The following is a 27,971-nucleotide window of genomic DNA, read 5'->3' as shown; positions in this document are numbered from 1 at the left end:
GTGCTCTTTAACACATTTCAAAAAGCCTAATTTGGTATAAATTCATTTTAGAGTGTATTCTTGTTTATAACTGAAGAATAAATTGATCAAAATTTGTTGACTTGTTTAAAATGACATTAACATATATATTCAAATGATCGGAAAAAGAAAGTGTGAATTTTATTTGTTGCTAGTCAATCCATGAAGTTTGCAATTGAAAGAAGAGAAAATTATTAGTGACTGTTTTTTTTAAAGGTTCATTTACAAGTAGCTTCAGTTTAATGAGCAACACAAAATAAGGTTTTGCTCTCTTTTATATGTACTTGAGACAGCTTGTTTAAAGTTTGTTGAATATTTGCTGAATGTGCCCTTTATTAGGTGTGGTAGTCTTTCTTAAGTAAACTTCCCTTGTTGAATTCAGCTATTTATTTTAATAAGTCTGTGAACAAACTTCTATACATTTCTATGTTTTAAAGAGTTCACTAGGGAATAAAGCTGGAAAGAATATTCTGTATTTTCAGATGTGTTCAATGTCAATTAGCTTAAAAGAACAAAATACGAGTTCAGTCAAGCCTTGCTTACAATGAACCATTAATACAAAAATCTCAAATTATGTAGACAAATTACAGACATATTTATAAGCATAGACCTAAACCATTGGTCGTTTTTAGACACATTTTTATAGTGTTTTGCTCTAAATTCAGCAAACTTAACATTTTATTTGATCTTTTTCGTGAGGGCACAATTAGCAGTGCTCTGGTCCATGCAATGCCAAGGATCAAACCTGATGCTCCCCATGGGTAGTTTTTGCTGTAGGTTTTTAATTATCTCCTCAATGCTCAGAAATTACTTTTAACCTGCTTATCCAGAATACCTTATTTGTCCTTTCAATCAGCCAGTCTCCATTTGTTACAGAATGTTTTGAGTTAAACTGAATAGTTTTGTTTAATGAATACATTTGAATATGGAGTTCTTAAATTTTGGTTGTGATTCCCTTCCAGGGAGAGTTTTTTTTTTCCCTTCTTAATTGATGTCCTTCTGGATTTAATGAATGAACAAGAGGTTTAATTCCAATATGTTGATATTTCTTTATTATCAGCTTTTTGTGTGGCAGAATATGGGCAATTTGTAAAACTATGAGTGATCTGAGTTGATAATCCCTTTAAACTATGTAAGTCTCTAACATAAATATGAAATGAGAATATGGTTGATTTTCTCTTTGCCTCTATTATACTAAAATACTTGAAGATAATTGTTACCATCAGCATCTATATAAAATAAGTCTTGATGTGGACCTGTCATTCTGTGTTTCTTAATTTCCTCATGGGTTATAGAGATTCAGAAAAGAATCACTTTCAATTCCACTGTTCAATGAGTGTATCAAATGCTAAAATCACCCAAAGGGAAGGGGATTGTTTAAATTCCTTACTTGCAAATCCAGATTCTAAAATCTTAAGTATTTTACTGCCACATAAGGGAATAGAGCACAACCTAATAGGGCTATAAAGAGCAAATATAAGCAAGATGGATAATGTAGGGATAAAGGTGCATGTCTTGTATCCTCCTGACTCAGGTTGGAATCCCCAGCATGACCTATGGTCCCTGAAAACTATTAAGGGTCTTTCTTAGGAAAAGAGCCAGGAATAGATCCTGAGTACTGCTGAGTGTCCCTAAAAACCACCAAAGGAAAAAGTAAAAGAAAACAAAAAGAGCAAAGAAGAGTTAGAACTACTGAGGTTAGTCTCTTAGGACTGTGAATCATTTTTGCTTTGATTTTATTTTTCTTTTCATGATGAACTTCAAAAATTGTCAGTTCTATCTTTCTATACACACACAAACACACACACATGTGTGTGCACATGCACAAACATTCCCCAAGCTCCTATCTCTTAGCTTAAAAAAGATTATGCTTTAAAAAATTGTTCCACCTGGGGGCTGGAGCAATAGCACAGCTGGTAGGGCATTTGCCTTGCATGCGGCCGACCCGGGTTCGATTCCAAGCATCCCATATAGTCCCCTGAGCACCGCCAGGGGAGATTCCTGAGTGCAGAGCCAGGAGTAGCTCCTGTGCATTGCCAGATGTGACCCAAAAAGAAAAAAAAAATGTTCCATAGATGGTTGTATTCTTGCAGATATGGTAGATTACCAGAGAAATTTAAACAATGTCATGCTGCACTGATGTTATACCAATATATAATAGTGATGAGGATCTCATTGTTTGTCTTAGGGTCTTGATAGTTATAACAGTGGTAGAAAAGTATAAATAAATAGCCTACTAGAATATTTTTTCTTCATTGCTAGATTATTATAATCTAAGATTACATAAAAAATTATGAGGGACTGAGTTGTTATAGTGGGGATGATACAGCAGTACAAACAGTACAGCAGGAGATATATATATATATATATATATATATATATATATATATAGATCAGGAGTCATTTCCCATGAAAGTCTGTGTTTTAACTCTTTCATCTAACTCCAAAACCCTTACTGTGCTATCTGAATACAGTATCAAATCAAGATATTTAGCATTTTCTTTTTCAGAAAATAAATCCAAGTTTTGTTTCATGCTTATTTATATATGTTTTCGAGGAAGATTTTCTTATATATGTTTTCATAATCTACTTCTGATTCATTTTTATACCTCTTTTAATCAGGGTAATGACTTAAGGAAGATACAGTAGAGAGCTGTTAGTGTTTTAGAGAAGCATATAAGTGTTCTAGTTTGATGATCTGAGGATGGAAAGATAAATGTTATTATGGTTTTGCTGAAGTTATATTAGCTTGGAGCTTGGAGACAAAAAAAGCAAATTAAAATATAGACTCTATTAGCAATGAATATGTCAATAGATATTTCTTTGCTGAAGGACTTTTTTTCAGGGATTCTTAGGCATGTTACATGACAAGCCATATTTAGAGATTTCTCATGTGACTTGATGTCATTCTTTAATACACAAAGAATTTCAATTCTAAAAATAAATTTACAAACATTTTTGCATTTTAACATCCATAGGCTTACTAAAGCATCTCCACCCAACATCACCTTGATCAGTCTATTTAATTTGGTTCTAAGTGCTCTAAAGTAATTAAAAATATATTTTACATAACAATTCTTTTTCCAAAAAAAGTGAAAATGTAGTCAAAGTCAGACCAGTGAATATAATGTTTTTCTCTTTATTAATATAAATAGGTTTATATAACATGAATGTTAAATATATTTATTGTTATACTATAGCCACAAACTTTCAAAACTATTAGCAAAGAAAGAGCAAATCATTCTAAAAGAATCCATGGTAAAAGATACAGCTTATCTACAGTCATTTTATCAACTAACCATTTTATTAACATCTCAAGTCAGATTATTGGGAAAAAAATTGTTCTCGTGTTTTAGCATGACATGCCTAATTGTATCTCATATATGGAATGCATGTTTGAGTTAGAGGAATTAGGAGATCATTGCATCTAAAGAGCACAGTGTATAGACAAAGGCACTGAGGCTATGATGTGATAAAATGAGATGGCAGTATTGAAGGTCAAATTCAAGTCCCCTAAGTGCCAATTTTAACTAGCATCCTGAAGATGCTTTTGTTGGGGTTCTCAGCAGTGCTGGGAGGCAATACTGTCCCAGAGACTGAGGTGAGGATATGGTACATACAAGACATTTGTTCTACTGCTTTAGCTGTAACTCTAGTCCTTGGAATAGTTTTTTTTTTTCTTTCTGACTCTGAAGCATTCATTAAATAGTAAGGAATTATTACTCAGGTTTGGATACAGTACAAAACATATAAATAAAATTGCAACAAAAAAAGAACTTAACTTGCAAAAGCATATTTTTAATTATGTTTTTGAATAATATCATAGGTTTGCAATTGATTTATTATAAAAAGACGGAGCTTGCGTTCTGCCTGCCTCCTCTTTTTGTGTGTTAAAAATGAAGGTTTGAGTGTCAGGGTCTGTTTTAGAAAACATTACTATTAGAAGATAAAGAAATAAACCACTGACCTTATCTGAGAACTTTTCCTGAAAAGATAATATTAAAATAACTGGCATAGAAAATTTTTAATTTACTTTAGGGCACTCTAGACTTGGGCCTCTGAAATTATTATTTTTTTTTACAGATGTTTGACTTGCAAGACTGGTTTATAAAGAGTGGCATACAGATTAGCCAAGGTTAATTTTATATTAAGAATTTTGGGCTGAGAAGTGTCAGTACAGTAAGGTGCTTGACTTGCACGTGACTGACTCAGATTTCATCATCAGGATTTCATTAGGTCTCTTGAACCCCACCAGAAGTGATTCCTGAACACACAGCCTGGAATAAGCCTTGACCTGAGCACAACAAGATGTGACCCAATGATAACAAAATACAAAACACAACAAAAAAGAATTGTTTGTGGGAAACATTTATTTATGTCAAAAAAGGCACAGTCTTAATATTGGAAACTATTTTTAATTCAATTCAATGTTTCTCTTTACCACAAACATTTCAAAATTTATAATTTTTATTAATATTTTCAGATGTATTTCACCTTGAACTTCTGCATATATTTGTGTTAGATAAACATGTGCATCTATAAATGCACATATAACATAAAATGTACATTTGCATATACATATAAATATGCACATATATGTGTGTACACATACATTTACATATAATTTGTATAGCTATGTAGAATTTGTTTAGAAAAGCATAACTACAACATAATATCAATCAAATAAACCTAAGCATTACAGAAATATACCTTCATATGCAAATAGAGCTAAGCCATAAAGAATGCAGGTGTTAAGGGCATAGGACCAAAAGAAATTCTACAGAACACCTGTGTAGTTGCATTAGGTTTTGACTTCTCGAATACATAATTACTAATAGACTGCAATTGATCAGAAGTTGAACAGATAACAGTCAGTTAATGAATCATAATTTCTGCTGACATTTTTTTAAATTTCAAAACTCTTTGAACAGTTTAACCAACTGAAGATATGCATTGACTTGTCCATTATTAAGTATTCATTACTTAGAGTAAAGATGTAATACACCAGTGGAAATAAGCAAAGGAAACCCATCATTTTTCTTCCCTGAAGTTATCTACTTTGATCTGGAAACAAAAGTAATAATTCATCCTTAAATTCCCACTGAACAATGCTAAAGCAAAACCCCTCTTAGTATGTCTGAAATTAGGAAAACATATTTTTTAAAAACTTCAGGATGTAACAAAGAATAATAACATTATAAAATAACTGCAAAACAATTAAATGTGTTTAGCATGAATAAACCTGATTTAGATGCTTTTAAAATGTTTTTTATTATATTCTTGGAATATATATTGACATAAGTTAGCATCTCTCCTTAAGTGAAGTTACAAAAGCCTGTGATGTTGCATCCATTTATTTAAATTATAGAACTAAGTTGCAATGTGCAAAAATTACTGTCAAAAATAGTGTATCTGCCCGGCTAAGTAACATGAATTTCTTTTGTAATTTAAATCCTTTCAATTTAGTATTGTTCTTGTAAAATGGCTTTATAGTAAGGTAAAAGTACAAAGAAGGGACTAATAGAAAAGTTATAAAATACAGAACTTTAAGACCTACATATATTTTCTGAGAAAAATTTTAGCAACTGTGTAAAAAAAATGACATAAAACTCTAATATAACCTCCACAAGCCACTTAAAGAAAATGTTATAATGTATATAGAGTGGTTACAATTTGTGATCCTTACTCATAAAATGGTTTACATTGTTCCTTGGTGAATAATGACTTAAGATTTCTCCATATTAAGTTAGGAAACTTAGTAGTAAATGTTTATATAGGAATTAACCACTTGATGTGGCGAAAATATATGGGTTTGTTCATGTTTATATAGACTTAGTTAAATTGTAATAAACCCACACTTTCTGGAACCCCAGGACCTGTACATTGAGTACTCTAGAGCACTTATAATTTGGTTCATGTTCAGTTCATAGAAAACTGTCATTAATACAAATTTAGAGAAAACCTGCTGAGATTTTCACACTGGATGCTGTTGTTTAATTATTGAATTTCAAAAAATTCTACAGGATCATAAAATGAGCATTTTTCCCTCTCTACTTTTATTATTTCAAGAAAAGGAGTCACAATTTAACCTATTAAAGCTCTATCAAAACTGAAGGATGGTTTTTAAAACATATGTCTTTCTCTGTGTATTCCTAGTTCTGCATTTGTGGATAGTCCCTTTTTAAAGTCTGAAAGGTCATTGTGTAGGTAAGAAATGAGCTGAACCACCATTCTTAGAAAATGTTCAATATACAGAGTTGCTAAAACTTTACAGCAATCAAAGATATTTATAGCAAAAGATTGCTCTCAAATAGCACTAAAGCAATAAACATCGAAAACTCTTTCTTGGTTATAGTATTTGGCACCTAGACATTTTATTAAATTGTTTCAATTGTTTGAAATATGTGAGCTAGAGGGTATTACGTTTTGGAATACCATATATAAAAAAAAATTCCTAAGCAAACAAACAAAAACAGTCAAATCTTTAATCTGGTAGTTTAGATCAGAGCAATAATTTCATATCTTCAGACATTGATTTCACACAGAATATTTCCCTAGTCCTCATTTTAACATGAATTACTTAATATTTTATTATAACAAAGAATTTCTTGTGCATTAACTATTTTGAAATAAATCCTTTCTCTTTAGCCTCTCACAAAAACAATGAATTGAAGTAAATTTTATACTAACACTATAAAAGTAGCCCACTAAAAACAGCAAAATTCACAAGAAATACATCTTTAATTGCTGTTTCATCTAGAACAATGAATATTAAATAATAAAAGCCAAAGATCTATATAATGATCTCTACCAAAAGACTATACAAAAAAATAATTGTTTTGCTATAAATCCCATTTAGTAACTATATTACTTATTCCATAAAACAAAATATTTTAGTGTCTGAAAATAATTATAGACATCAAAAAGTAAAATATTATGAATATATGGATGCTCTAAGAGTTCTAGAGTGTTCCAAGAGTCCTCCTCTTTTTTAACTGTTTGGTAAAGTATTTTTAGTCAGAAAACTTCTAAGGACAATTTATTTTAAAGTACCAGGTTTTATTATCTGCAAGAGTATAAATATTAACCATAAAAAATTATTGATTTCAGAAAGATAGTACAAAAAGTTAAAAGAAAAGTATGAGAGTGTGGTGTCTTGGACCTTTTGTAAATGTTAGTGGTGTTAAGTGAGATGGTGATTAAGAATTAATTTTCAAGTCACTAAATGAGGACATAGTTGACAGACAAGATAGAGTAATTTAGTGACATGAATAATGAAACCTAGATATATGGTGTCCCAAAAGAATAGGCACCATCAGGCACCAAGTATAGGTAATTGTTTTTGAACTCACATGCAATATTTGTTTTACAATTTTTTATGTACACACATAACTGTACATATGTATTTACTTTTATTCATTTATAGTGGTTTAGCACATTGCAAAAGTATCAGGCATTTAACTGTATACCTCAACATTATTATATGCCATATAGATGCTTATTTCACTAATTTTCTGCTAGACTTTAAAGTTTTATCCAAAGCAATTAAAATGCTTTTATTACTTCATTTAAGGACTCATTAGCAACTTTTAAGTCAGTGGAAGTAACATATTCATGGCAAGTTTTTAACAAATCAAATGTTTTTTAATGAAACCTATTTTATAAAGATACAAAACTTAGAGAGTTGTATCAAAAATTGCAAGCCAACACTCATAAATACAAGGCAAGTTTGAGTATTTCAACATGTACAAAATGATAATTTCTTAGGAACTATAATGGGTATTTTGAGGAGGAAAGATTATTCCACATAGAATATAAGTAACTGAATGGGAGACTAGCACCCAAGCATAGTAGAGATAAGTACCAGGAGAATTACTCCACAGCTTGGAAACTGGCCTCACATGCTGGGGGTAAAAACAGCTCAGATAGAGAAGGGACTACCAAGCAAAGAGTGCTAGGTGGGGCCACTAGGGATGAGAGATATGGGCTGAAAATAGACTACTGAACATGATGCCTACTTAATACCTCTATAGCAAACCACATTACCCAAATGGAGAAAGAGAGCAAAAGGGGAGGGATGGGGTGGAGGGGTCAGGGTGGGGGTGGTGGGAGGGATACTGGGACCATTAGTGGTAGAAAATGGGCACTGTAGGAGGGATGGGTACTTGACCATTGTTTGACTAAAACACAAGCATGAAAGTCTGTAAGACTGTAACTGTATCAAAGGTGATTCACTAATAAAAATTTTTAAAAGACCGATTATTCCACATATTAAAATACAGACAATAACTGTAGGTAATGGAACAAACCAAATGAATTTTAAATTATACAAACATATGTATCTCTTACTTTCATTTTGTGTTTCTTGGTTTTGAAGTTTGCCTGTCTGCCATAGTCAGTGCTGAGTATCGAAGTGGTTCAGATGTATAAAAGGCAAAATCCTTATCACCTATACTGTCTCTCTAGATCCTTGTGATTTCAGTAATTTTTCTTTGTGGCCTCTGGATCTCTCAAGTTTGATTATGTTTGTAGATTGCAACATTAAGTCTGATGTGCCCAAACCATCCTAACCATCATTCCTCGTAGAGTCATTCAAGTCAATTAGGAAAACAGCAGTTTATAGTGGGTACAAATCTTGAGACTTTTAGAGTCAATTTTCTAAAAAGAAATTTATCAAAGTATATCAAGCTGACTACAAACTTGTTAAGGAACATTCATAGTCATTAAATTGTTTTACTTTTAGCTTATTTCTCTAAAATGTAGGTGACCTATAATATTTGATCTCAAGATATTTAGTGTTACTTTTCTTTTTTTCTTTTTTACTGTGTTTTATTGATTTGTAACCCCCAGAGGCTATGTGCATCATAGTACTCAGAAATGCTTTAAAGCAATGAATACTGGTTCGCATATTCTTTATTTGACTCCATTAACTATTGTTAAATGACTCAAGAATTAGATATAGAAAATTAAAACTTTACGGGAAAAATCTTAATGGGCTAGAGAGACTTATTATAGTGATATTATACATAAAATCATTTTTTTTCAGATTCCATGTGTTTAGGAAGTTAGGAAAGAGCTCACAAAAATCACCCTTGTTACTGCTGCTGTATACAAAATACTCAAATCATTATTTGGTTGTCATTTGTCATATTAAGTCAAAGTCTATAAATTTTCACCATTGAATCAACTGCTAAATTTAATGACTAATGACTTCTGTCCTATCCTCAAATTAACCCTCACACACACTTAAAGCACAGTTAAACTACTTGTGGTTCACAAGACAAGTCATGAGAATTCATATCATCTAGCTTTTGCAGATGTGGTTTCTTCTGTTGTGAATTCATGCAAGCCCGATTCCCTCTCTGGCTCATTTCTCAAGATTCTGCACAAGTATTATACCCATTTTTTTCTTTGCCCCTTAGTGACCTGAGTACATTTACTTCACGTGGTATTTTTATACATTGTGTTGATTATTTATTTCTATGTAGACTTTCATTGTTAGAAACAGAGTATTTCAGAGACTAATATCATGTGTTCTGAACCAGTAAAATCCTAACATGGCATGCACTCAGCAAATGTCTAATGATCAAATAAATGAACAAACAGAATGAAATATGTGAATGAAAGAGCAAAGATGACCACCTTAAAGAAGATAATTTCAGAATAGGCATAGCTAGAGTCGTGTTACTTAGAAGTGTTTAAATGGGCAAATCCTTATACTAAAGACACTGGATGTATTTAAATATGGTCATCTTCCTCTGTTAAAGATGATTTTCTTCCCTATCTCTCTACAGAGGGTTTTTTAATGGATAGTACATAAAATCTTTGATGTTAAAGTTTAAATTCTTATGCAGCTACAGAATTTCCTTTTTCAGAATAAAAGATTATGATAGATTCATGAATTAAAAATCACCCAATATATCCATTTCAGCATGGCAAAGGAAGAATAAATGCTAAAGAGCAGAAGTTCATATGAAAAGGCCATTGAGGTCAAAATTCATTATAATGCCCTGAGGGCTAGACAAAGATATGTTAACCTAAACCCAGGGATTCTAAACTAAACTCTGAACTCACATTAGGGTTACCTGGGCATTTTAAAAGTAATGCTACCTGAATTCTAATTTATTCAATGTTAGGTGGTACTCAGTGATTAACTTTTTTTTTTTAATCTCCCCAGGTGATTCTAATATATGGTCAGGGAGAAACACTGCTGGGCCACAGGAATTGAGAAAATGTTTCTAGGGAGAAAACCTGCATAATACATGAGATGTTTTAAAAAGATTAATCAGCATGAATAGATATGAGGAGAGGCTCGGGACAGGAACTAAGTGATTAAAATGTCTAGGAACATCACAGATGAAAATAACAGTTTTAGGGTCTAAACATCTTTTCTTTGTTCTTTTTTTTTTTAATAAATTCAAGGATGCCACTGTGGAGAGAAAAAGACAGGCTTCAAAATTAAATGTTCAGACAAATAGGGCATATTCTAGCATTAACACTGGTAGGGCACATCTTATAAACTCTAACTAAAAGTTACATAGGCTACTAAGAGAGGTGAAATGGCTGTTGCCGTTTATTTAATTATTCATGAAGAAATTCCTAGAAAAGGTAAGTTTTGAATAGTGATGGTATAATACCATTTGTAGAGCAAGCAAGCATAAAATTAGTTTGTTTTTCTGTGCCAAAACGTTTCTAATGTGAATTTGGGCTTAAAATATATCTGAAAGGGCCAGAGAGCTACTACTGGAGTAACGTGCTTGCCTTGAACTCAGCCAACCTGAATTTTAACCTGGGCACTGAATATGGTGAACCAGAACCTCCCCAGGTGTAATTCCTGAGTTCAGAGGCAGGAACCAGCAATCCCCCAGTACTGCTGCTGAGGCAACCCTAAAAACAAAAGATAAAGGGGGATGGAGAGGAGTCATGCCTTTGTACACTTTTCTTTGGAGAAACAAATGAAAAAAGATTGTTATCTTAAATTTTTGTAACAAATATTTTTAATGCCTTTTCATGTTTTTGCCACTTTCCTGTAGATATGGAATCATTTCAAAAAGTTCAAAATGTTTTAGAAATATAACTCAAGTTTTTTTTTGTTTGTTTTTTGTTTTGTTTTGTTTTTAAGTATGATAGCACTGCAGCACTGTCCTCCCTTGTTCATCGATTTGCTTGAGCAGCCACCAGTAATGTCTCTAGTGTGAGACTTGTTACTGTTTTTGGCATATTGAATATGCCACGGGGAGCTTGCCATGCTCTGCCCTGCGATCGAGATACTCTCGGTAGCTTGCTGGGCTCTCTGAGAGGGGCGGAGGAATATTGCCCGGGTCGGCCGCATGCAAGGCAAATGCCTTACCCGCTGTGCTATCGCTGATTAAATATATAAAAGAACTATCTACAGATAAAAATACACTGAGCTTGATGTACCAATCTCTAAAACTCATTTACTTTCAAAAAAACATCCTTGAAGGGTCTAGAGTTAATACAAAGAGTTAGGTATTTGCTTTGCACCCCACTGACCCAAGTTAGATTCCTGGTGCCAACTTGAATTTTAACCCGGGCATGGAATATGGTACCCCAGAACCTCTCCAGGTGTAATTTCTGAGTTAAAACCAGCAGTTCCTCAGTACTGCTGCTGATGCAACCCCAAACAACCCCAGTGTATGGTTTTCCACACACTGCTAGAGGTCACTCCTGAGAAATAACCACTGAACACCCTTAGGTATGGCCCATAAGAAACATCAACAAAAAATGTCTTTGATAATGATTTAATGACAAGATTTTCTTTGAGATGGATGCAGCATATTTCCTCTGTGAATGTGCCCTACCTATTTTACACATATGATCTTCTAAACTAAAGACTTGGAAATTACAGCATAATTATGTTAGTCTTAGGAAAAAGGACAATAATGAACCCTTTTTAGAGATACTGCATATTTTTATTATTGGAATAGAAAGCTAAGTACAACCTTAGTGTGTTTAATAAGTTACCAACAGAAATATTTATCAACACTTACTGCTTTCTTTCTAAAAAGATATGTAGGAAAAAGAGCTTAAGGGTAGCAAGAAGTCATTAGATCTCATTGTGGGCATAAAAGTTCCTCTGAGGAGTAGGCATACTATCATACTATTATTTTCACAAATTATGGCCATATTTTAGTTTTATATATTGTGTTCTATAATTCACCATTTTCAAATGAGTTATTTGAGTTTATCTGTGTTTTATAAATACCTTATACTCAGTAAAGAACAAAAAACACTAATATTTAAAGACTTAAACATGCAAATTCTCAGTTGTCCTTAATATTGAAAACTAGGTATAATTCCGACTTTTGGAAAAATATCTTGCACCTTCATGCTCCATTTTCTTCAAGTTTAAGTGGGAATTATACCTATGTCACAGGGTATTACATGTATAACAGAGACCAACTTTTGACTAATAATTCACACTAGTTGTAGCAGAACATAGGGTTTAGCTACAAAAACTATAAGCATCATAAATAAATATTGCTTTACAAAAAGAAATTGCAAAAGCAAAAGAATCACAATACAGGTTTCTTTAATCTTACTTAAAACAATTTGACAATTTATTTATCCCTGGGACATTTTTATCCCACTGTAAATGCTTAGTATTAGTGCATGTGCCTATGAGGTAGACCCTTATTATCTCAAATGATACTTCTTTATTAAATTTAGCAAACAACCATGTGTCTCAATAGACGCACTAAATGTGGAGTAGTTTGTCACAATTATTTGGTAATCTCTTTCAGTGTAACTCACACAGCAAAAGTGACAATATTCCTGTCACTCCTCAGAAATGTCCCAGCTCTGCGGGTTTCCACATTCAAGAGAATGAAGAAAGCCATTACGAGGTATGCCATATCTCTATAGAGAACTTGTTAGTACAAGCAATTTTCAGTTTCCAAGTGGTTTAACTATTCTGAGTTAACTATTATTACATTTTTACATTTTATAACATTTTTTTAATTTTACATTTATGCTAATACTTTTTTTGGAGAACAACTTAATATTGAAACAAAAATCCAACAATGTAATTTTTCCTTTCAGTATTCATCTGTTAAATATAATGTTCTTGTCATTAAAGACAAATGTTAAATTTTACTCATTTTCAAAGAAGAGAAAGTAAGAAGCAACTTTATTTGGAATTAATTGAGCATATTGGTTTATTTTTTTAATTGAGTTAAAAGCTGAATGCAACTATTTGTTGAAAAATTTATTTGCTTTCTTCTCACACTCAAGGAAGTTATAGGAGGTAATGCTGCTTAATATGAACTGGTTGACTTAGAATTTTTAACTATTGCTTTAGAAAAACTGCCTTTCATAACAAAGATCATTAATTTTCTTGTATGTGTGTATTCAAAACAAGAATCACTACTTACCTCTTTACATTCCTTAATGAGTTCACCCCAGTAAAATGTAGAGATACATAAATATTTTATTTTTATATTTATAGATATATTGCTTTATAAATCATTAAAAATGGCTACAGAAATATTATGCCTCCCTTCATTTTAAAAATATGTGGCATGAAGCATATCTTAAATTTTACTTTCTAAAAGTATGTAATTAAAAAGTAATATGATCAATTATATAATAGAAGATTCACTTTTTTCAGTGTATGTCTCTATATAATTATGCTTATAATTACTCATAAATTATAGGTATATGATTAAAAAATCACAAATATGTGTTTATATAGATATGTATACATGCTTATATCCCTAGGATTATCGTATTGAAGTTAGTTTTCACTTCTGTTACCTGAAAGTTTTGAGTATTTTTATTATTGTCAATCATAAAATTCTTCTTCGTGTTTTTACCCGCTAAATGAAATTATTATTCTTAAAAGTTTCAATAGTAATATAGGTTAAATAAATTAACTAAATTAATAGAAATTTGATTGAGAAAGCAATTCTATTTTTCTGTAAAACCATAATTGAGGTAGGCAAGAATGATGCGATCCTTTGGATAGATTTATTCCCTAATTATTCTTGTTTTTTTTTTCCTTTTCTTTTCCGTGTGTGTGGGATGGGGGGAGTCTGATTAACTCAGAAATGACCTTTGAGATTACATTTAATATTTTGGTGTTTCTTCTTTACCCCACCCTACTCACTCCTCCTTCATCTTCCCCTTTCTCCCTCTCCTCCTCTTTCTCCTCCACTTTCCTTTCCACTAACTTCAGCTTCTCCTCCTCCTCCTCCTCCTTCCCTTTCTCCTCACCCCCCCCCTTGGCTCTTCGTTTGTTGAAAATCTAAATCACTTGCTGGTTGTAAGAAGTAACATTATTTTTCAACACTTATATATTTAAGCACTGCTGCATATTTACAAGTGTACAGAGCACTGGCCTCCTGGGCTATCATAATGAGAGTACAATGGATAAGGCACTTGTCTTAATGGGGCTGACTGAGGGTTTATTCCCTCCACCCCAACTGGTCCCCTTAGCTCTCTCAGGAGTGATTCTGAGCACAGAGCCAGGAGTAAGCCTTGAGCATGGCCGAGTATGGCCCCCAAAACAAAACAAAACAAAACAAACAAACAAAAATATCCAGAACTATTTGGCTTTAGAAACTTCCGGATGAAATACCATGTAATGGTATCTAATTTTTTTCCCAATTTTCAATTCATTTGGCATCTGTAACCATACTAAATATACTCATATTACTGTATCACTGAATCACTGTATCACTGTATCACTGTCATTCCATTACTCATCGATTTGCTCGAGCGGGCACCAATAAAATCTCCACTGTGAGATGTATTGTTACTGGTTTTGACATATTGAATATGCCACGGGGAGCTGGCCAGGCTCTACCTTGCGGGCGGGATACTCTCCGTAGCTTGCTGCATTCTCCAAGAGGGGCGGCCGCATGCAAGGAAACACCCTACCCACTGTGCTATCACTGCAACCCATATTTCTGAAACATAATAAAAAAATATATATAGGATAACTTGTTCGAGGTTAGAGATCAAGCTAATCAATACCAAAATTGGACTCAGGTTTTCCAGACTTGGACAGAGTTAAATAATGACTCTTCCTTTAAGCTTAAAGAAATTGTCAAAGAAAGTAAATCAATTTTTCTTTCTTAAATTAGGTTTCAGTAAGGAATGGAATTTGCACTGTCGTATTTAAGTTTTCTCTCCTTGGCAGGCCTTCTCTCATTGGATAGAGAGCTCACCAAAATGCTTAAGGTCAATGCATAGAAATATTGTGTTCATATATGAATGCAAACTACCTTCTTAAAATTTTTTGATCTACATGTTTCTCCATTGTATCTCTGCTAGTTTATTATATGCCCCTTTCATAAGAAACAGCATAGAATGTAAGCAAAGAGCTTTCAGTGACTCTTCTACAATCTGTAAGAAAATGTCTCACTGTTACTGGAATTCACAAAAAGCTGAATCTCAAAATGAGTAGCTATTCCCTGTCACCGTTTTTGATGCTTGAGCTAAAGTATTTTTACAAAATGGCCTAGTGTTCAGTGTATGAATTTTTGAGATAAGGCTTTTCCCTTGTAGCAATGAAATCCAAAAATCAATGTCAGATGGATATCTTAGCTCTCAGAGTTAGGGAGATTTGTGGAAGTTTCAAATAAGTGTAAATTTTAGCTGCCAGATTTTGGAAATATGGCAGTTACCTCAAGTATAAAATTCCTGGGTGCAGATGGTTGATTAAGATATCCCAGGATGGTCCACTGCTTTATGTTTGACCAAAATTGGGAAGATAGTTCAAAAAAGAAACATTTCTGAACTTTGAAAGAAATATATAACAGGTTTTTCTGGGTATTGAAATTCAAGAGTTAAATCATTATTGGCTTCACATGAATTCCAATTGTGTCATTTGATGGAAATACTTCATAGAATACAGCATACAACTGGGAAGGGTGATAAATATGTTGGAAGAGAAGTACAATTTACTAAACAATCATTCTATGTTTTTTACTACTTAGTAATCATTTACTATGTCTCCTCTTTGACATTCAAATTATTTTTTTAATTGAATCACCGTGAGATACCGTTGGAAGCTTTCATGTTTGAGTTACAATCATACAATAATCAAATACCCACCTCTCCACCACTGCACATTCCCCACCACCAATCTACCCTGTACCCCTCTTTTCCCATCCTCCCCCTGCCTCCACCAGCAGACAATTTGCCCCATAATCTCTCTCTACTTCAGGGCATTATGGTTTGCAATACAAATGCTGAGAGGTTGTCAGGTTTGGTCCTTGATCTACGTTCATCACACATCCCCCATCCCAACCGATCCCTCCAACCATCATTTTCAGTGGTCTCTTCTCTACTCCAGCTGCCTTCTCTCCCCATTCCTGAGGCAGGCTTCCAACTATGCAGCAATCTTCCTGGCCCTTTTGTCTACTGTCCTTAGGTGTCAGTCTCATATTACATTATTTTATACTCCACAAATGAGTGCAGTCCTTCTATTGCATTCAAATTCTTAAATATGTCTGTAGTTTTTAAGTAAAACCAGTCATAACTCCATTAAATTGAAGAATATATGAATGGACTTTGGACATTTGTGAGAAAATCAAAGACGCACTTAAAGCTAAAACTACAATTCAACTATACATATTTTTTTTTTCTTTTTGGGTCACACCCTGCAATGTACAGGGGTCACTCCTGGCTCATGCACTCAGGAATTACCCCTGGGGGTACTCAGGGGACAATACGGGATGCTGGGAATTGAACCTGGGTCATTCGTGTGCAAGGCAAATGCCCTACCCACTGTGCTATCTCTCCAGCCCCGCAACTGTACATTTTTACTATAGTTTAGAACAGTCCTTTTAAATCAGTACCAAATAGAGTGAGAGCAAAATGGTACGTTTATTTGCTGCCTTCCAATTAAAGGAAAAATAAAGCCAAAACAGTTTATTTTTTCAAACGTTGTACTGATTTACTATTTTTTCTATACTTTTTTCCCCTTCCTTTCTGAACCTAGACTACACTTAAGCATGCTTAAGAGACTCGGTATAATAAACTCTATATAAAATATTTCAATATAAAAGTCTGTACCTGTATCTTTCTGTTTTTGTTTCAATATTTAGTTGTTATACAAATCTTTTGAGCTTCTAATTTTAAAAAAATGCTTAGTACTCAGAATATTTATTATAGTTGATGTCAGTTTTTAAGTTAAAAACCAGATATAGTAAATAATAATTTTATAAGATTTAACATATAAATGAGTGAAAAATTAAATATGATTAACAGATTTTTACTAACTGCAAGTGTGACTTCAGTCAGTTTTTTTCTGCATGAGAACATTCTTTAAAAAGCAAAAAGAAAATCTTTAAAGATATTTGTATACTTGTATATATTTTATGCACATAAATGCATAGCAAAGTTTTCTGAGAATAATCTCAAATAAATTAATTTTTAAAATTTCAGTAGCATAGAGAATTGTCCTTACATTCAATAAACTAACATACACGATCATATATACACACCGTACCTCATTACTCACAGTGAATATTTACACATTCAAAAGATAGTTGAGAAAGCATGTCAGGTGACCAACTGGCTCACTTAATAGAAAATTACTTATCATTTATTCTGGGATGTTATTATAAAATTCCAAATATGTGCTTTAGTGAGATAAGAAATAATATCCATCATGGACAGCAGTGTCAGAGAGGTAGCCCATGTCCCACTGGGAAAATTCAAAGTTCAGATATACTGTTTCAAATAAGATAAGCCTTGCTAACCAGTTTTTTTTTCTTTTTCTTTTTAGTGAATCACCATGAGAACAGTCACAAAGCTTTCAGATTTAAGTCTCAGTCACACAATGATCAAACACCCATCCCTTCACCAGTGCACATGTTCCACCACCAAGAACCCTAGTATACCCCCAATCTCACCCCCTCCACCTTGCCTATGTGTGGCAGATGATTTTCACTTTACTCTCTCTTTGATTAATTCAATTTTTGACAGAAAACCCACTATTGTTATTTGGAATTTTCCTCCAATAATCAGACTTGCCAAAAAGGCATCATTAGATAATTTGTTTTCTATTGCTGGTAATGAAGAGCATATGATTTTGCATGGCCTCGACAGTGGCCACACAGTTTTGGAATTTCCATATTTTTGTAATTAAGTCCAGATATTGAACCCATTACAGGACAATTGCAAATTCCCATTCAAAAAATAATTTAGGAATTTTTTTAAAGATATTGAAAAATCTTTTTGAAGTTACCTTACAAGTGAAAATAATCTCTAGGATACATATTTCTGAAGTAACTAAAATATTGTCTTATCATCAACTGGTTGGCAAGCGTATATAAATTTGAGAAATATTAATAAAAACTCAAGTAATATTAGTAAGATTTAACTACTAAAACCTCATATAATACGTATAATCCTTTGTGATACCAGTGTTTAATGATAGTTTTATAAATACATTTCATTTTTTGTTCATGCTATTGAACTCATTTTGTTTGTGTTTGCTTTGGGGCCACACCTTATAGTGCTCAGGGTTTATTCCTAACATTGTGTTCAGAGATTACTCCAGATGCAGCTCAGGATACCATATTACTGTCACTGTCACTGTTATCCGCATTGCTCATCCATTTGCCAAGCAGGCATCAGTAATGTTTGCATTGTGAGACTTCTTGTTACTGTTTTTGGCATGTTCGATATGCACAGGTAGCTTGCCAGGCTCTGCCATGCAGCCGAGATACCCTCGGTAGCTTACCAGGCTCTCCGAGAGGGATGGAGGAATCAAACCCAGGTCGGCCATGTGGAAGCAAACGCCCTACTCTATCGCTATAGCCCAGGATACCATATAGGTACATGCAAAGCAAATACCTTAGCTTTACCTGCTGTATGATCTCTCCAGGCCCTACGAAAAAAATTTAAAATATATAGAGATATAATACATATGTAGTTGTCTATAGTTTATCACTTTTCTCTTGCTTTTGATATAAGTTAGTTTTATTTAGGAATATAAATATGTACCCTGATTAGGTAAATAACAATTAAGAACAAAATATTAATTACTGCTTCTTGCCCACCATCTGAAGTTAGTGCTGTTCTTCAGAAGGGAAAAAAAAATAGCAGTATCCCTCTCCTTCTTATTGGAATATTCAAAAATTAGGTTAAAACCTACATAAGAGTTAAAAATTTAATACTCCTCTGTCCTTTCTTTCCTTCTTTTCTTTTTTTCTGTCTTTACCGTCGCTTCACAAATATTTATCCAGTAAAATAAGTAAAAATATCACATACACTATTATTTTAGAGTAAAACAAATCCAGTAGAACATATCCTAGATGACAGTCTAAGTCATCTTAGTCTAAGTGTCCACAGTTTCACATTCAATAATTACTATGAAGCACAAGTTTTTTTTTTTTTTTAATAAGAGCTAGTGAAAATTCACAAACATCTAAGAGGAGCAATTTAACCTCACAGGGGGAAAAAAAAACAAAACAACAACACTAATATCAGATTTGAAGGAGCATACCAGTGATATCAGGGGTGGTGCGATGTATAATAGTAAAAAACTGAAAAGGTTTCCCAGAAATAATATACGTGTGAATCTCAGATGTTAGAAAAAGCATCACAGATTTTAGAATAGCATCATGTTATGTCTCTATATAGTTCAGAGTTCTTTCCTCTCTAAATGAGAGCTTAGTCCTAGCTCAAGCATCAAAAACTTTGTCTATGTTTTAAATTCACAATGACTATAGTTATCAGATTTTTCTTTTATGGTTAATATGTATCTAAACACATTCTTGTCACTGTCACTGTCATCCCGTTGCTCATCGATTTGCTTGAGCGGGCACCAGTAACATCTCTTATTGAGAGACTTATTGTTACTGATTTTTTGGCATATCCAATACGCACGGTAGTTTGTCAGGCTCTGCCGTGTGGGCCGCATGAAAGGCAAAAGCCCAAGCGCTGTGCTATCGCTCCAACCCAACACATTCTTAGTTAAGAATAATGTTTATGTCTTTCAGTGTATGTTCAATATAGCTAGCATTAAAACTTATTAATAAATATGGGGCTGGAGCAATAGCATAGCGGGGAGGGTGTTTGCCTTGCACACGGCTGACCCAGGTTCGATTCCCAGCATTCCATATGGTCCCCCGAGCACTGCCAGTAGTAACTCCTGAGCATCATTGAGTGTGACCCAAAAAGCCAAAAAAAACCAAAAACTTGTTAATAACTATAAACTCAAATATTCATAGATATATTTCTTTACAATAAATTTTAAATATATATTTAACAACGCGATTTTATGTATAACAAATGTTATGTAGGATTAATTATATGTGTTAATGTGAACATATATATATATGATTGAGTATATAATATATAATTATATATAATCATTAATAAACCTCTTACTATTAAATACAGTATACATTTGTTTTCCCCAGAAACAAAATAATATTTGAACAATTTTGGTGATTTTAGAAATTACTTCACAGGAAATCCACGGTAAATATTTATGTTAAACTTTCTGAGTTCATGAAACAAATGTAAATTTTATACCAGCTCAATCTATATTTTTTTCAATTACTGCACCTTGTATAAAGAAAGACCATCACCTCCCTTTTCTTTTTATTAAACACATTCTTCAAATTCTTTCCTTCCCGTGTAACAAGTAGGTATGGTTTTATTCACAGGAAGAGATGCCTTTGACAGATTTGCTGATGGTGTCAGCAGTGGTCACAGGCTTGATGGACAGCACCAAACCTTGCTGTGCCCAGCTCCTCCTAATTAGTTGTTTGAAGCCACTCTGTGTGCCACAGGCATAGGCTTATCAGCCAAAGACATCTTTGCCATTCACAGTGACAGCTGTGATGCAGCTGAGCAGGGAGAGAGTAGAGTGTACAAAGAGAGAGGGAGAGTCTTTTAAACAAGTGAAAAACAGAGTAGCTTTCACTGAAAGATCCTGAAGATATAACAAGACAACCCAAAAGTAGAATACATAAAGGTATAAATCAATAACTGTTGGACCAGCATGTATGCCCCACATGAAATGACAATGAGTAATAGCTAGCTGTGACAATGAGAGAAAAACACAGCTGCCACATGGTATTTTTAAACTCAACTGAAGTTGCATATTCTCATGATTAATCCAGATCAGCTTTGTATATGGAGGTAACACAGATATTGAGAGTTTCCAGAAAGTCCTGCACCTATCTGAGCTTACTAATGAGCAAGCTTTCGAGGGAGTCTCATATTCAAACATCTGTGGAATATATAGTGACGCAAAATGAACTGGGAAGTGAAATATCTCAGAACATTGGGAACTTCAGAAGAGGAGAGAAAAAGTAATAAATATGAAAAGAGCCTAACATAGGAAAGATAGATACATGTGCTAAGTGGCATGCACATAGTCACACAGCAAGAAAAAAATGTAGAATTATTACAATCAAAACCTTTAGAGCTATATATTGAGCTCTTAGCTACTGCCCTTTGAGAAATATGTGTAGATCCAGTATTGGTTGGAAGCCAATCTCCAGACACACAGTGTAACATAACACTTTCACTTCCTCAGTTACCTTTCTCTGAGACTACATCCAAATTGCAAGTCTAGTTTGATGTTTAACTTATTGTTCATTTGTCTCATAAGATGCTCCTTAAGCCTGAGAGATAGAGCATCTGGTAGGTTTTGCCTTGCAACCAACAAACTCTTGTGAGAGCCCTGTACCACATAAAGTCTCTCAAGCACTGCCAGTAGTAGTCCCTAATCACAGATCCAGGGGTAAGTCCTGAGCATTGCTGGCTGTGGGTCTGAAACAAACAGAAATTGTTTTTAAAGATGTTCCTTATGAAAGTGCGTATAGAATGAATGAGTTTAAATTTTCCCCTAAATGCTCTCAGTTGTTTATTTGGGCAATTGGATAAACATTTTAATTTGCTCAACCAACTTAAGGCGAAACATATATTTACATTGCATTATTTATTCACTAATACAATGACTGGATTATGAAATCATTTTCTGAATATGCTGATTAATATTACATTCCTTATAACATATTTTGATAGCACTGACCTAGAGGGTGAATGAATGGTACTTTATGTTAAAATTAAATTTCTGATGTTAAAAAAAATTAAGTATGATAAAATTTTCTTTTTTCTTCTTCCTTTTCCTTTGTTGTTACTTTTATTTCCATGACTGATGATCACATGAGTTTAGTGCTCCCCATGGGTGGATATCTGGCTACAGTGCTGATAAATGCAGTGTCTGTGCTTGGTAGTGACCATCTATTGAGCTGTGTTTCTTGAGTATAGGATCACTGAAGGGGGGGGGGTCACAGTTCTCTCACTGTGGTGTTTTTGCACATTCTACAACAAGTGCTTGCCAGGTATAGTTATGGTGCTCACATACGTGTTTGCCACAGACCATGCTTCTGGTCATGGCATACCTACATCACTTTAGTTGTGGAGTTTTCCAGGAATCTTAGACATTAGAAAAGTTTAATATCTATTTATTATTTCTCTCCTGTGTAAAACTTCTCCTTTATAATTATAAAATTACTTTATTATTTTTATCTAGGAAGTTAAGCTGCTTTGTTGTATGTTACTGAGAAGAATTAGATCAGGATTTATTTACATGGATGTTTAGGATATAATGTCAATCTAAAACATGTAGATAGTATACAGAATCAGCAAGTCTCAAACCGATCTTAATTTTGAGCAGCTTATAGACATGCATTTTAGCAAATTTTTATAGAAGAATTGATATTACTTCCAAAGTGGTTACAGTTATTCACTCATTTTTTGGGATAGTTGCTACATTAGACATTTTTCTCATGTCTATATTGTGCTCACACACACCTGCCTTGGGATAGCTGGAGATCACACACTTGTCCCTAAGCAGGGGATGCCAAATATCAGAACTCCTGAGAACATGCTTAGCACATGTGGGCATCACTGGCAATTAAACTTCTGGGTCCTGCTTTGAAAGGGCTCTTTTATTCACTGAACCATTCATAGAACCGCCAGAAGCTCTATTTTCAAATAAACTACCGTGAAAAAAAGTGAAAGAAAAAGGAAATGGCCCTGTAATGTTAATGGTGTTCATGTGCGCTCTCCATACTTTTACCATAGAATTATAAGCTTTATGTGGAGGTGGGGGTTTCCGTTACAATGGTCAGGGAGCCTGGGTCCCATATGCTGGATCCTTGACCAGTCAAAGAGAATGTCAATGATAAAAATGATGATGCAGAGTTACTCAGGTGCTGTAGTTCCCAAGACTACAGGAACATCTTGATGATGCTCAGAGAAGCCTCCACAGCTACTAGCAGTTCTTTATGGACTCTGGTTCAAGCTTGGTTCTGGACCATGCAAAGCATGAACTACAGAGAGCACTGAGCTAGCTCTCTGGCCCAGTAAATCATTTAAAATCTCTAGTTCTACCGTGCATTTTAGATAAAAGATCCAATGATATGTATATATTTGGCATGTAATATTTTTAAAACTAGCAGATTATATTTATAGATTAATTTGAATAGGTGAAAAATTCACTAATTGCTTAATAATACTTTCTTAACATATTTTAATTTTTCAAACTGCTACCTTAAATGTTTTCATCTTAAAATAGAATTACAGTGAGGATGTGACACTATTCTCAGGCATAGATTATGAATCTGTTCTCTAACTGTAAAAGATACATCCTATCTGTTGTCCAAGTGACACTGCTACCCAAATAATTCCACTCAGTGAAAGATATGAAATACTGCAAAAACTAAGCAACTATAATGCATGGAATTCTAAAATAAAATTCACACCTTACATTTTTATTATATTTGTTTAATTCACATTTAATAACTAAGTTTTTCAAATGTATTCTTTGGGAAGAGGCTTACAATTTTTTTTATTGATTTCAAGTTCTCTCCTTTGAATTTCTGTTTTATAATTATAAAATATTATAAACTGTGTAAACTATTTTATAATTATAAAATTACTTTATTATGTTTAGTCAGGAAGTTAAGTTGTTTTGTAGTATGTTACTGAAAAGAATTAGATCAACACTTATTTGAATGGATATTTAGGGCATAATGTCAATTTATTTATTTATTATTTGCAGTATTTCTTTTGACTCTATTCATATTTTGTTGTTGGATTTTGTTTTCTATGTTTCTCTTTCTGTTGTAGAAAATCGTACAGACCATTGCTCTGTAGTTTTTAACTTGAGGCCATTCTTTTTCTTTTTTTTATTTATCAATGAATCACAATGTGGCACAGTTACAAACTTATGAACTACCATGTTTGCATTTCAGTCATACATACAGAGATCATTTAAATCCCTCCACCAGTGTCCATTCTCTTCCACCAATGTTTCCAGTATCCCTCCCACCACCCTACCACAACCCCCTTACCCCACCCTGCCTATGTGGCAGGGCATTCCCTTTTGTTCTCTCTCCTTTTGGGTGTTGTAGTTTGCAGTAGAGGTATTGAGTGGCCTCCATGTTCTGTCTATAGTCTATTGTCGGCACACATCTTTTAACCCGAGTGGATCCTCCCAACATCTTCTAGTTTGTGTTCCCTTCTCTATCTCAGCTGCCTTTTCCCACAGCATGTGAGGCCAATTTCCAAGCTGTGGGGCAGACCTCCTGATCCTTATTTCTACTACTCCTGGGTGTTAAGTCTCCCATTCTGTTACTGTATATTCCACAGGTGGGTGCAATCTTTCTATGTCTGTCTCTCTCTTTCTGACTAATTTCACTCAACGTGATACTTCCATATTCATCCACTTATTTGCAAATTTTATGTCTTCATCTATTCTAACAACTGCATAGTATTCCATTGTGTATCTATACAATGTACCAAAGTTTCTTTAACCAGGCATCTGTTTTGGGGCATGCTGGTTTTTTCCAGATTTTGGCTATTTTAAACAGTGCTGCAGTGAACATACAAATGAGGTGTCATTTATACTATATCTTTTTGCCTATCCAGGATATATTCCCAGGAGTGGTATTGCTGGGTCGAATGGGAGCTCAATTTCTAATTTTTTGAGAATCTGTTACCAAAAGGGCGCATTCCCACCAGCATTCCCACCAGCAGTGAAGCCAACGTCAATTTAAAACATGTGGATTATATAGTATAAAAAAATTGGCAAATCTCAAACTGAGTTTAATTTTGAGCAGTTTATAGACATGCATTTTAGCAAATTTTATAGAAGAGTTGATATTATTTCCAAAGTGGTTACAGTTATTTATTCATCTATTGGGATAGTTACTATATTAGGTGTTTTCCCAATATGATCACAGAAATCTCAGATAATACTGAAAAGGGACTGTGATTAATCTTGATTCAGAATATATTTTAAAAGTACAGCATAATAAGCACCCTCATGTGTAAAACACATATTGATATAATATGGAGACCCAAACTGAAATTGTAAATATGAACAAAAAATCATTAAAATATAATATTATTTTCTTACATTGTATATTAAAGTATTACATTGTATTGTATTAAGTATAATATAATACTATTCACTAATTAAAACAAGTCCATAATACAAATACAAAGGCTAAAATGAGTGAACCTAAACCAGAGAGACAATAGAGCAGATAAGCTTTTAGTAGTAGTCACAGGTTACATCTTGTCACCTTATATGATCTCTGAGAACAGCAGGAAGTGATCCCTGAGCACAGAGCTAGAATCACCCCTTTCTGCCATTGAGTGTGGCCCTTATATAAAAAATAAACAAAAAATTCTACATTTATTATGATTTGACTTCTTTCTTTTTTTTTTGCTTTTTGGGTCACACCCAGCGATGCTCAGGGGTCACTCCTGGCTTTGCACTCAGGAATTGCTCCTGGCAGTGCTTGGGGGACCATATGGGATGCCGGGGATCGAACCCGGGTCAGCCGCGTGCAAGGCAAACGCCCTACCTGCTGTGCTATTGCTCTGGCCCCCATGATTTGACTTCTACTACATTCTTAGGCAAAATTATAGTGAAAGAGCCTATAACATGACTGTAGGAGTGCTCTATCTAAGAAAAACTGCAGAGGAGTTCATTGGATACTAAGGTAATATAGGGTAAGGATGAATGTCAGCTTCTTTGGAGAAAATGTAGGAGAATTTTAAGCAATGGGATGACCTAATGGGAGAAAAGTTTGAAGGAGGATAGTTGAGAAGTTGGACCAAATGACCTAGCATCTGTGTTTGCTTATTGACTTCTTATTAGCTCCTTCCCTCTAAACTGGAGATCTAAAGACTATCATTCTTGATAAGTATATTTCATGAGGGTGGCCATGAGGTCTTCAAGAAAGATTTCTCTAACTGGTAAAACTGTGAAGGCTGTGAAGGGCAAGGGTAGATTTTACAATTGAGAGGTTTTAAAGTCAAAGCTCTAAGAAAGAAATCCATCTGGGCATTTATGTAAGAAAGACAAATCATCTAAAAGAACTGGGGAGGTGCCACACCCAGCAGTGCTGAATGCTTACTCTTGGCTTTGTGCTTAGAAATCACTCCTTGCTGGCTGGGGGAAACATATGGGGTGTTGGAAATCAAACTCTGGTAAGCTCTATGCAGGGCAATCACCCTACCCACCACTATCACCATGGCCCCTATCTAATTGTTTTTGAAAGGCATCTGAATTGGGGTATATGATTGCATACATTTTACAAGATTCAAGAGACCTACTTCCAAAAGGATGAATCTAATTGTACGCAACTATTTTAATGTATGCTCAATTAGTCTGACATTTAAAAAAATGCAACTGGGAAAGCATTTTCATTGGTGTAAACTGAGAATGAGAGAAAAAGTGAGATTATAAACCCACGCAAAGCAAGTTATTTCCTACACATGGAACATCTAGACTTTTATTAGTGACATAATTCATAATGATCCTGTTATATTAATAAGCTTTCAAGTCTGAGCAGAAATGCAAAATGAATAATCTAGTAGGATGCATAAGCTATGTTGCTAACATGTCTTTTTGGCTCACTGAATTGTAAAGCAAAATCAGAGGCTGCTACTCAGAGGAACATATTTGATTAAAATCTATACACAAAGATAGCAAATGCTTCTTCCCTCTCCACACTCTCTCTCTGTCTTCCAGCTTCATAGAATTGGAGCAGTTGCCCTATTCTCTCAACAACAACTGATGTACATAGTTATCTTGAATAGCATCTCAGCAGGAGTGAACTTTGCTTTATGTCATGTGCGACTTCCTCAGAGTGAAATAGTCTAGTGGGAGAAAAAGAAAAGGGAGTTGCTATATGGTAACTTCTATACTGATGAATGTTTTTTATTTTAATGCCAGAACCAGAGAGTGACTGCCCTCCTTGTAGTAGCAATTGGAGGGCAAAGTTCTCAATTCCACCAGGGATTCTGTGACAGGGGTTGGGGATACAAGGAACTCAGATCTCCAGGGGACAGCATGCTTTATGTATCTTGTTAACAGGATTCACAAGTCCCTCTCTCCCCACCCTTTAGTCACTTCATTGAAAATACAAAAGGCTCATTTAGCAGAACCCGTTGGCATCTGCATTACACAAGCAATCAATCAACACAAATAACCTCCTTGCCAAGGCTCCCTCATGACCTTGAGAAGTGTACCAAATGACTAAAGGATAAAACAGACAGAAGTCTCGAAATAAACCCCAAGATTATGTTCTGCTGCAGGAGGAAGAAAAAAATAAAGTGCAGAGGCCTAGATATATGTTTAGTTTAAATAAGACTCAATAAATTCTTTAACTGCTCTGTGCAGCCTTGGCCCCAGATCAGAGGTACTCAGGCTGCACTGTAATCAGGACTTTCTCAATAAACCTCAGCCTGTTACGGTTCTTACCACATTTACTTTCTCAATATGATAGTGCTTTACAGCTATCTACGAGATTATGGCCAGAGTTCCTAGCAGTTATTGATAACCATACCATGGACGTATATCTCAATCAGCATAGGCAGGAGGAAAGCAATCAGCACAGTGAATTTCCTAACCTGGATATATCTTCCTGGAACGA

General features: G+C 34.1%; 1 protein-coding gene across 8 annotated transcripts in view; it reads left to right on the top strand.

Annotated features, from left to right (window-relative positions):
* Positions 1-27,971, top strand: part of PCDH9 (protocadherin 9) — a 995,059-nt gene that overhangs the window by 376,524 nt on the left and 590,564 nt on the right. For 4 of the 8 annotated variants that reach the window (XM_055138106.1, XM_004604000.2, XM_055138095.1 and 1 more), the window contains one exon: positions 12,783-12,884. The exons of 2 other annotated variants lie outside the window; for them this stretch is intronic. In XM_055138106.1, the coding sequence (XP_054994081.1) occupies positions 12,783-12,884 (102 nt within the window). The remainder of the gene's footprint in view (positions 1-12,782; positions 12,885-27,971) is intronic. 2 more of the 8 variants (XM_055138117.1, XM_055138091.1) reach the window with 1 other exon arrangement.

This window comes from Sorex araneus, chromosome 1 (assembly GCF_027595985.1).
Source record: "Sorex araneus isolate mSorAra2 chromosome 1, mSorAra2.pri, whole genome shotgun sequence".
Classification (NCBI taxonomy): domain Eukaryota; kingdom Metazoa; phylum Chordata; class Mammalia; order Eulipotyphla; family Soricidae; genus Sorex; species Sorex araneus.
Note: the sequence above shows the minus strand (reverse complement) of the source record. Positions and strands in the feature narration are given on the sequence as shown.